Source organism: Misgurnus anguillicaudatus, chromosome 18, assembly GCF_027580225.2.
Source record: "Misgurnus anguillicaudatus chromosome 18, ASM2758022v2, whole genome shotgun sequence".
Taxonomy (NCBI): Eukaryota; Metazoa; Chordata; class Actinopteri; order Cypriniformes; family Cobitidae; genus Misgurnus; species Misgurnus anguillicaudatus.
The window spans coordinates 3415396-3425949 of record NC_073354.2 but is presented as its reverse complement, the minus strand read 5'-3'; the positions used below and the strand labels follow the sequence as shown (position 1 = coordinate 3425949).

Genomic DNA, 10554 nt, shown 5'->3' with positions numbered 1-10554 from the left:
AATCAACATCAATATTCTTAACAATAAAATCACAAACATTTTCCCAAAAGGGTTTTTAGTTCCCCAAACATCGCGAGAAGTTATTTTAGTGACGTGACGTCACGCCCTACAGTAGTGGTGAAGATGTCGCTGACGAGGTGAGTCGCTTTGAAACTGTTTTTGGGGTTTTACTTTTATACTTTTGTTGAAAACTCTACCGAAAGGTCGTCCCGTGTTTATTTGTTTTCGTGTATGGTGTTTGTCCGTAGTGTGTGATGTTTCTTGACCATGCTATGTTGTTTGGCCCGCCTAGGCCTGTGGTGTTGTGCTCTTTGTATTTCGGTGAATGCTAAGAGGCTAATGCTACATCCACATGAAAAGATAATCAGAAAGCACTACTTAACAGAAACACGACACGTATGCTCTTTACTTACTTCTACAGTAACACAATTACATTTACGCTATAATAACAACGTCAAAAAACATACCCAGCCACCAATGCTATAGTAAAGTGTTGGTTCAGCGGATTAGTTTTTTTTTAATAAAATGTAACTGTATTGTAAACATTTACTTTACATTTGTGTATTTGTATTATCCAAAGTGACTTGCGTTTAACCTATAACTATATTATCAGTGTAGCGTTAGTGATGGTGGAATCGAACCCACTACCATTGCTTTGCCAATGCAATCTCTCTTGAGCCACAGGAGCATCAATTACTAGCAAACTTCTAGTCGTCAAATACAGTTTCTACACATTACTGTCGCACATACTTTATTATATGGTATTAAATTATGTTTTATGTATTTAAAAACCAAATGGAATCAAAATCACTTTGTACATCCTAATATCGTTTCAGACCTTGTTTGTCGATGACGTCAGACCTGCGTCTCCTTAACTCTGTAACATCTCTGTAACTAAAAAATGTTGAAATGTTGATGCTGCTTTTCTTTTGTACAATTAAAGTTAATGAGACTGACAGGCCTGATCATTCTGTTTAGTAAATATTTTTTAATGGAAGAAAATCATTCAGGTTTGCAACAACATAAGGAAATAAACATTTTAATTTCAAAATGAATTTTCCCTTTCAACTTCTGCATAATACACCTTTACATGTAAATGTTAATATATATGTTAATCCACCCGACACCTCAATTAGCTAATGTAACATTTGATGTCGCTCTTTTTTTGTAGTTTTCTCCCTGCACCCACCCAGCTGACTCAGGACCAGCTTGAGGCAGAGGAGAGATCTCGTGCTCAGAGATCTCTGTCAACTGCTTTGGTGTCCACCCGTAGAGAACCTCCTCCCTACGGCTTCAGGAAATCATGGGTGCCACGCGCTCTCGAGGTATTGCAACACTAGTTTAGTTAACACCTGCTGTTACATCATGTGTCATCATGGCCTATTGATGCCAGTCGAATTAAGAAAATGTCTATTAGGATTTATGAATGTTTTGTTTTAAAGGACTTTGGAGATGGAGGTGCCTTTCCAGAGGTTCATGTTGCTCAGTATCCTCTGGAAATGGGCAGGAAGAAAAGGACCTCCAATGCTCTAGCTGTCCAGGTGGATGCTGAGGGAAAGATAAAATATGATGCCATTGCCAGGCAAGGGCAAGGCAAAGACAAGGTACTTCATCTATATCTATATCTCTTACTGGATCACATCTTAAGGCTTAAGGGAATTAATTCTTATTCGTTTGTTTTTGTTTTTTTTGATAGGTCATATTCAGTAAATACACAGACATGCTTCCTAAGGAAGTGGTAAATGATGATGCTCCTGAACTGCAGAGGCCAGATGAAGAGGCGATACAAGATGTGAGTTACCCAGCTTGGTTTTACCATGGAATTTATAACCTTAGTCTTAAATAGGTTTGTTAAAAGTTACACTGGTCAATAGCAATGCCAGCCAAATGTAACAATTGGCATGTAGCTTTAGATGTTATTCAGCAAAGTCAATATTGCTTCAGTATTTAAAAATGTAATTTTCAATAACAGTGATATGGTTTCAAAACACATTTCCGATGTTTGGATATACATTACAACGTCCTGCGGCTGTTTACACGTCACGTCTAAAACATGTGGTTAGGTCAAGTTTTATTTTCCTTTGGTGAGGAAATGGAATGCCTGATCGGATTTAAATCGCTCATCTGTACCTCACGTCAAATCATATCATTGTCACGATGCAATCAATTAATGTGGTTGGGAGCTTGGAGTGTTTTCCCAGAGAAGAGGAAAGATGAGAAACGTGCAAAAGTTAAAAGTATGTATGCAGCTGTGACATTCGTATGAGTTGCATGTGCTTCAAAATGTAATCGCAAATTGAAATTTCTGGCAGAAAAATCGCAATAAGATATTTTCCTAAATTGTGGGCATTCTTTGCAGTTTATCCCAAGGCTTTTTTTAACATCGGATTTATACCTTACCGACCAAAATTGAGTATATTGGCAATAGAAATTTTGGGCATATCGTCCAGCTCTAATACTGATACTATATAAAGTAGGGATGCACCGAATCCAGATTTTTTAGGTTCGGCCGAATCCCGAATCCACCGTTTAAGATTCGGCCGAATCCGAAACCGAATACTGAATCCTACTCGCATCCTTATTCCATTAACACAGTAAAGCACATTAATGAAGTAAACAACGTCCACAGCAGTGTATTTTTCATTTTATTCACATTATGCCAGGATGACAAGTTGGAAGACTATTTTGACAATTACCATAAGCCTATGCATAATAAAAGCGATGCGTTGCGACACGCTCGTTTTTCCAATAAGCAAGCAGCTCCGCGCTGAAAACTATACTTTGAGTTAGAAGCTCCGCTCGTCAATGTCACAGTCTTCACACGGCCGTCCAATTACAGTGGAGGAGGGGCGGGACATTACCACAGCAACCAACCGGCTCACAGCTGAAGCATCACTGCGACCAAGCGCTCGGCTGAAAAACAGCTGGCATTTGGCGTCCTCAAGGCGTTTTCAGCCGTGTTTAAAAGTTTTGGTGTGTCCAGACCCTAAGGCTTACCGAAAGAAAAAGCTCATCTCCACGTCAGCACCCGATGTGTGTAATCAACGGCCGCGTGACGTCGACCAGCGTAGCGCAAGCCTAGGGTTCGGTTCGGTGGGAAAAAAAATCTGGGATTCGGCCGAACCCGAACCCCGTCAAAAAGCCCAGTATTCGGCCGAATCCGAAACCGAATCCTGGATTCGGTGCATCCCTAATATAAAGTATTGTATACCTAGTCTATAATCATTAACATTTTTGGTGTAGCTGCTGTGTTTGTTAATTCTTATGCCGTCAATCCCACATGAATTCAGTTTCTTGTTTTCTCCTTCTGTAGCTTACGGAGAAAACCAGGATGGCTCTGGAGAAACAAGTCTCACAGAAAATTGCGGCAGCCATGCCTGTGCGTGCTGCAGACAAACAGGCTCCAGCGCAGTACATCCGGTAAGAGCAGTTTCACTGATAAATTATGATTTTAAATGTAGTGATTCATGTTGAAGTTAAACACTTTTATCTGAGGAACGTGGAGAATTTTAGTCAACAACCAGTTTGTTCAAACTGAACACAAAACTGCTTCAAATGATTAAACATTACATTTCGAAAGACTGGATTTTATAAATATTGAATGTATATTTATAATAACGTTCATTATGGTCATTGCTAAATAGTCACAGCTGGTTGGACAAAGACTTTCAACATTGTATGATATTGCACTTGGTTAAGAAATGGTGTGATTTACTTACAGGAATGTTTTTCTTTGCAAAACCTTCATTCCCAGAATCATGCCCAGGAGGATGCTGACCGCATTTTGAATCCAAGTTGTTGTTGGGGTTCACAATATTAAATGTCGTCATTTATCTGTGTGTTTATTAAAGGTACACACCTTCCCAGCAAGGACTTGCGTTTAACTCTGGAGCCAAACAGCGGGTCATCCGTATGGTGGAAATGCAGAAAGATCCCATGGAGCCCCCACGTTTCAAGTATGTCACTTTAAAACACCTTATCATGTACTTGTACATTAAATGCACTATAAGTCCCTTAAGATAAGAGCATACATGTAAATATCAAAAAGGAATGTGAGATGTGTTGGACAATTCACTTGACATTGTTTTGTCTTTCCTAACAGAATCAATAAGAAGATTCCCCGCGGACCTCCGTCCCCTCCCGCTCCAGTTATGCACTCTCCTAGCAGAAAGGTGAGAAACGCACACATGCTGGCTTGGACTAACTTCATCCCAGCTTACGTCACACAGGCCTTTATTCTAAAGCTTCATTTTTTTCCTCACTTTAGATGACAGTGAAAGAACAGCAGGAGTGGAAGATTCCACCATGCATTTCAAACTGGAAGAACGCAAAGGTAAGATTGAGTGCATCCATCAATTATTAATCCGTTTATTCTTTGGTTTTAAACTATTGACATTGGATCTACAACTGCATTGCTTTCTCAAATCTCTCATCACTGCCTCTCAGGGTTACACTATCCCATTGGACAAGCGTTTGGCGGCTGACGGAAGAGGCTTGCAAACCGTTCATATCAATGAGAACTTTGCAAAGCTGGCTGAGGCTTTGTACATTGCAGACAGAAAGGTACAACTATTTTTCCTGCGTTGCCGAAAGTATTAATGCTATTTCAGACTTCAGATCAGCCTTTTCTTGTTTTCTATGTTATAAATATACACAACAGATCCTATATCGGTGCCATTTTTGTAAAAGTTTTTACGCATGAATGACTTTTCACCATCTTTGTAAGAGGTGATTTGTGCTTGGATTTTTGTCTGTTGTTAATGGTCTTGGTGTTTTGATGTGATCTCAGGCCAGGGAAGCTGTGGAGATGAGAGCTCAGGTGGAAAAGAAGATGGCGCAGAAGGAGAAGGAAAAGAAAGAAGAGAAGTTGAGAGAGTTGGCTAAGATGGCCAGAGACAGGAGAGCCGGTATCAAAGCCCACGGTGACAAAGGAAAGCAAGCAAAGGAAGGGGCTATGCACCATTTTAAACGCATGAGATTCATTTATATGAAAACATTGAGGTCTTGGATTTTGGTATAAAACTAAATGCTGAGTTGTAACTTTATTTTGAGTTCAGCGAAGCACAAAAAATGCAATGAAATTTAACAACCTATAATTGCACCTGTCCACTAGAGCTGCACGATTCTGTATAAAATGAGAATCACGATTCTTTTGCTAAAATAAAGATCATGATTTTCTCACTGTTCTCAAGAACTTTGTTAATTTTAAAGATGTACAACCCCTGAACAATCTTTAAATTCAGTTAATGTTAATTGTAGAGTGATTATGTATTCATTTTATTTAAAGAAAAAAATAAAAATATACATTTTAAGTAGACATGGATTAACATTACTTTATGGTAATGAGCTATGATGCGGTTCGGCGGCAACCAATCGTAAGGCGGAAACCTCGGCTTGAGAGGATTCCAGAGAATGCATTCGAGTGTTTTTTGACGGTCTTGCTGGTGCATGAACATCCATCGGGTGAATAAATCTTAATGCACGCTTAATCTTCACGCCCACTAGAACACTTGGGCCAAATACAGGAAAACTAATGTAAGTGCAAAGACAGCAAGTGTGGTTATTTGGACACAGCCAATGTTTCCCCAGTGATAAAAACCCTTTCGGAAGGGATAAGATCTAGAAAAAGATCCTCTTTTTGGTACTAAAACAAAACGTACATGCGCATTGCTCTGCCTCACTCATTCTCTTTAGTTTCTGTTTCTTTCTGTCTAATTTCTCTGCAAAAACTTCTGCTGTACCAGTGCGGCGAACATGAGCACATCTGGCTTGCGCAATAATAAATGTGACAAGACGCCATCGCGGTCGCTGTAATTGCGTGTTGTCGAGAGAACTGACGAGACTGCGTCTTTCCTCCTTAAAATTGAATTACCTGAATCATCAAAATGCTGGATTAAGATCGCTTGGGGGGGTGTCGAATCGAGATCACGATCTTTTAACAATTAATTGTGCAGCTCTACTTTTCCGGTTTAAGTTGTGTTTTAACATTTGTGACTGTGTTCTCTTAAGGTGGAGAGGAGACAGAGGTCAGGGAACGTGATGAGATCCGTCACGAGCGGAGGAAAGAACGGCAGCACGACAGAAACATCTCCAGAGCCGCCCCTGATAAGAGGTACATGCATTTTTTATAAGCTTTACCTCATTAATTCATGAGCTGGTGCGGACGTTACAATTTAACATACATGATGACATGCAGGTTTTCTCTTCCTGTGATTCCCACTGGTGATCCTTTTAGTGAAACGCACCAACACGTTTCATATTCAAACTTTGTTTGACATGGTTGTTCAAATGCATTTACTTTGCAGTTGAATTATTTATGTTTTTTCCACAAAAGACATTTGTGCGAGTAATCCCTGACTCCATACTTCAAAACGTGTAGTGTGATGTTTTTGGCTGTCTTTATGAGGTGTTCATGTGGGTTTAGCTGATGTCAGTTTGATTTGGGTTCTTCCAGGTCTAAGCTGCAGAGAGATCAGGACAGAGACATCAGTGAGCTCATTGCTTTGGGTCAGCCGAACCCCCGCACCTCCAGTGAGGCTCAGTATGACCAGAGGCTCTTCAATCAGAGCAAGGTAACCAACCCTCACACTCTGATCTCAAATCAGACATCTTGGATAATAGAATAGAAAGACAATGAAAATGTTTTAACCAAGTTGTACAGACCCCTTAAAAGTTTGTAAACATTGCAACATCTCCGGGTGGGCGGGGCTTAGCTGGAGGCAAAAAGAGCCGTGGATTCAATATTGACAAGCGTAAGCTAGTACGTTTTAGGGGGAATTTATTAAACATGGATGCAGAAGACGGTTTGGAACTGTCCAAATATGTACAGTCACTGATTCTGCGGGACCATGACAGCTATTTTTGTAAATTAACCCTCTAGGCGCCACGGTCGACTTTTGTCGACAAGATGCGTCACTGAATGTAACTGCCGATTTTGTCACATAGGGTGTCAAATTTCGTTCATCCCCCCCCTCCACTAGATGGCAGACATGTCATACTTTATACCCGACTCAGAAAAACATCATGCTTCTATACAAACTCTTAGAGCAAGAGCGCATTGAAGTGCGCAACAGCAAAGCTAGTGTGCAAGTGAGTCATTTTATCAGAGCGATAACCTCAGCGAGTTTTTTCAATACATGATCATATAATGGCATCAAAAAAGCTTACCTGCAATGAAGTATTGGGTCTTATATTCGCTGACAATGATTATGAAGGGGAATATCTGCCTTCAGAAGATGCTGGTGATTCATTTAGTGACCACGATTCAGACGCGCCCCTGCTTTGCAATCGTGCGGCTGGACAAAGTGAAAGTGTAGCTAAGTTATACACCAAGCACATGATGAATCTTTTGCCCAATGTCAGTGGTGGGAATGTTACACGGGGTCGGAGAATTCATGGGGTTAGCGGGCGTGTTACAGGTGTGGGGAATGAGGCTGGAGGTAATATGCGCGTCCAGTCGTTTTACCGTGCAAGCAATGTAGAGCGAGCTGCGTCTTCCCGAGCGGGCCCTGGGAGTCTGTCGGGCGAGCGGACGACTTCCAGTGCTCCGTCCCGTGCACACAATCACGGCGACAGTAAAGGCAATAGTCCAAGCTGTGCAAATTCTCCACTCGGGGCGCATGCGAGGCAGATCTGGCCATGCGGCTCGTAGCAGGAGCAGAGGCGGAGTTACATTACACGGGGCAGAGGAGCCATTATGCATAACGTTAGTCTATCGGCGCGCAGATCAGTTTGTTTACTACCTACTATTTACCTGAGCATTCAGTATTGTGCAATATAGCATACAGAAGGTGAGGGACATTTTGGGGGGAAAGAAGTGCTGCATTTTATCATTCAAACATGTGATTTTTCATGAAAATTCAAGATGGCTGCCACATATGACGTCATAATATGCAAATTTAATGATTAAATTTAATTTAATTTTATTTCCCTCCATAAAGTGTTTCATCCTTAAATTTCTCTAATTTACAGAAAGTCTCTATCTCTTATCACGTTTAAGATATAGCCTTTTGAAAGTAACATGTCAAAATTAAATGTTTTAGGAAAAAACCTCTGGCGCCTAAAGGGTTAACTCGATTTTAACCAGGTTTTGGATATTTCCTAGACAGCATATGAATTACTTAGGTGGTTTGGGGAATTTTGTCCAGGATTATTTTCTAATGTAACCTATCGCTGGGCTAACTATGATTAGCAATGTGGATTGTTTTAAGAGCCATTCAAAGGATGGTGCACACATCATTCGCTGTATGTTTGTTTAACATTTAGCTTAACAATGTTGGAGGTTGGCGACTTTTCACCTATAAAACAGAAACTTGCTGATTTGTACTAGATATAACCATCCCACCAGAACATATTCATTGATTATTTGACCTGATATGAAGTGTGCACTGCAAACACGAGCCGTATTGCATTTAACCACATTGGTGTCGTCTTGATTTCTGTGAAGAAATGTCTGCCGAGATCTGGTAAAACTTTAGTTTTGAACCAAAAGTGCTGTTTCTTCTATTCTGGCAGACAAAAAAACACAACATGATGACAATTTAAAGTCAAAACCTCAAACTTTTAGCGCGCCTGCTATGGTTCCTATTTGTTTTTTGCGTCCAGCTAGAGCAGGGACGTCACAGTGACGTAGGCGATTAAGGGGTCTATAGCAATAATTACTGCAGTTTATCAAACAGATTTCATTTATGACATTATACAATACTATATAATAATATATTATTATATATTATATACTACTATATAATATACTATATTTTTTAATAGCACTTGTTTTATTGTGTGCAATTCTTAAGTGCACTTAATTCATAAAAATAAAAAATTAATATTCTTTTATAAAACTGTATTGTTGCGCACATTGCACAATCCATTTTAATTCGGATGAATTGCATTCATTTATAAACCAAAGAATGCAAGTGCTTTGTGGTGTGGAAAATCTGCCTCTCAGTATTCTTTGGATATGTACAGAGCCCCTAAGGGGACATGGAGCAAAAATTAAATAGTTTAGTTTTGCGTGTTCGCGTGAAACTATCGTGCACTTTTTTTACTCCAATGTCACCTTAGGGGCTCGGTAGATGTTAGATAATTAAACTCGTACAAAAAACATATCAAGCCAAAGCAATGAATAATCACATTGAAAAATCATGGCTTAATTGTATCAAAAATAACTAACCACACAGTTTAAGTTTAATTTATATTTTAAAAAGTACTTTTATTTTTTGCTGAAAATTTATACAATTATTTTTCGGTTGTTTTGTCAATGGTATGTGTTTTTGTACTTTTTGTTAGCTGAAATATTTTATTAACTTGAGTAAAAACTTGATGAGCTCACTGTCTATCTGTGTTTTTCAGGGCATGGATAGTGGTTTTGCTGGTGGAGAGGATGAAGTGTATAATGTGTACGATCAGCCATTTAGAGTTGGCAGAGACATGGCACAGAACATTTACAGGCCCAGTAAGAATGCAGATAAGGATATGTATGGAGATGACCTGGACACACTCATGCAGACCAACAGGTATGAAGACAACTGCTGAACATTTGCCTTTGTGTACTTTTATCACCATCAAAACTCAATTATGGATGACAGAAACAGAACAGCATTTGGAATATTTACAATCGAATCATTTTGTTTCTTCAGGTTTGTTCCTGATCGAGAGTTTTCAGGTGCAGATCATGGACCTCGCAGGGATGGTCCTGTCCAGTTTGAGGAAGATCCTTTCGGTCTGGACAAGTTCTTGGAGGAGGCCAAACAGCACGGAGGCTCCAAACGAGCATCCACCAGTGGTCGCTCCAAGGACTACGATCACGAGAAGAAGCGCAGGAAGGAGTGAGAGGCACTTTCGTTGGCCAAAGCTGCAGGGTCAAACCCCATTTCCTCACACACATACCATAACCTTCTTGTTTTGTAATTGTAAATTGAATGTTACAATTTTAGTAGGTTTTTTTTTGTTCAAGCCATCCACTCGAGTGTAGATGTGCCCTCTTTTCTCCATTTGTGGTTTCTTTAATGCCTCTTTAAAGTGTAAATCTAAAAGTCTTGTACTGCAAAACTGCCCTAATAAATTTCTTATAGAGAATGATGTTGGTTGTGAGAGATTGTGAAATTAAGCTCAGAACAGTGTTTCTTTTAAAGTTAATGAATTTTAAATAACTCCATTAGTCTTATGAATCTATTGCTGTCCTTAGAGATTTCATCTGCTGTTCATTTAAGCATTTGATGTGAAATTAATTCATCTGCTCAACATCTACGCTTGTTTAAAAGATGCTTTATAGATCACTTACATTTTTATACAAAGAGGTGTCTGTGTAGTTTTGTAAATGCAAAGCTTTCTCATTTTCCAAAATTTTTTTAGGTCACTGTTTGCATTTACATGCAAAAACAAGCTGTCACTGTTATGAATGACAAATGTTTATATTATTTTAACATTTCATACTGTAGTAAATGCTAAGCGCTTTTTTGTGGCTAGATGTATTTGTGTTTTCTTTCAATTATTTCTGGACAAATGAGTCTAATTTACACAGATGATTAAATGGCACCTATAAATTACAAGGGC

At 39.4% G+C, this 10554-nt stretch overlaps 1 protein-coding gene across 2 annotated transcripts; it reads left to right on the top strand.

Moving 5' to 3' along the window:
- Window positions 1-10080, top strand: snw1 (SNW domain containing 1). Of its 2 annotated transcripts, XM_073855570.1 has the most exons (14): window positions 1-137; window positions 1172-1325; window positions 1443-1604; window positions 1697-1792; window positions 3314-3420; window positions 3852-3956; window positions 4103-4172; window positions 4268-4333; window positions 4447-4563; window positions 4790-4932; window positions 6011-6112; window positions 6455-6572; window positions 9352-9515; window positions 9639-10080. In XM_073855570.1, exons 1-14 carry the CDS (start codon window positions 124-126, stop codon window positions 9829-9831), a joined length of 1611 nt encoding a protein of 536 aa, XP_073711671.1. In that variant the 5' UTR covers window positions 1-123; the 3' UTR covers window positions 9832-10080. The 2 variants fall into 2 exon arrangements, with proteins under 2 accessions (XP_073711671.1, XP_073711670.1); XM_073855569.1 differs by lacking the exon at window positions 1-137 and having other exon boundaries at window positions 1152-1325.
- Window positions 10081-10554: the final 474 nt, after the last annotated feature.

Excerpts from the sequence above, each read along its gene's own strand:
- snw1 (XM_073855569.1), top strand. The coding sequence starts at position 1,152 with ATGTCGCTCTTTTTTTGTAGTTTTCTCCCTGCACCCACCCAGCTGACT. Across the intron at positions 1,793-3,313 it reads ATGAAGAGGCGATACAAGAT|CTTACGGAGAAAACCAGGAT; the intron begins GTGAGTTACCCA and ends CTCCTTCTGTAG. Across the intron at positions 3,957-4,102 it reads ATGGAGCCCCCACGTTTCAA|AATCAATAAGAAGATTCCCC; the intron begins GTATGTCACTTT and ends CTTTCCTAACAG.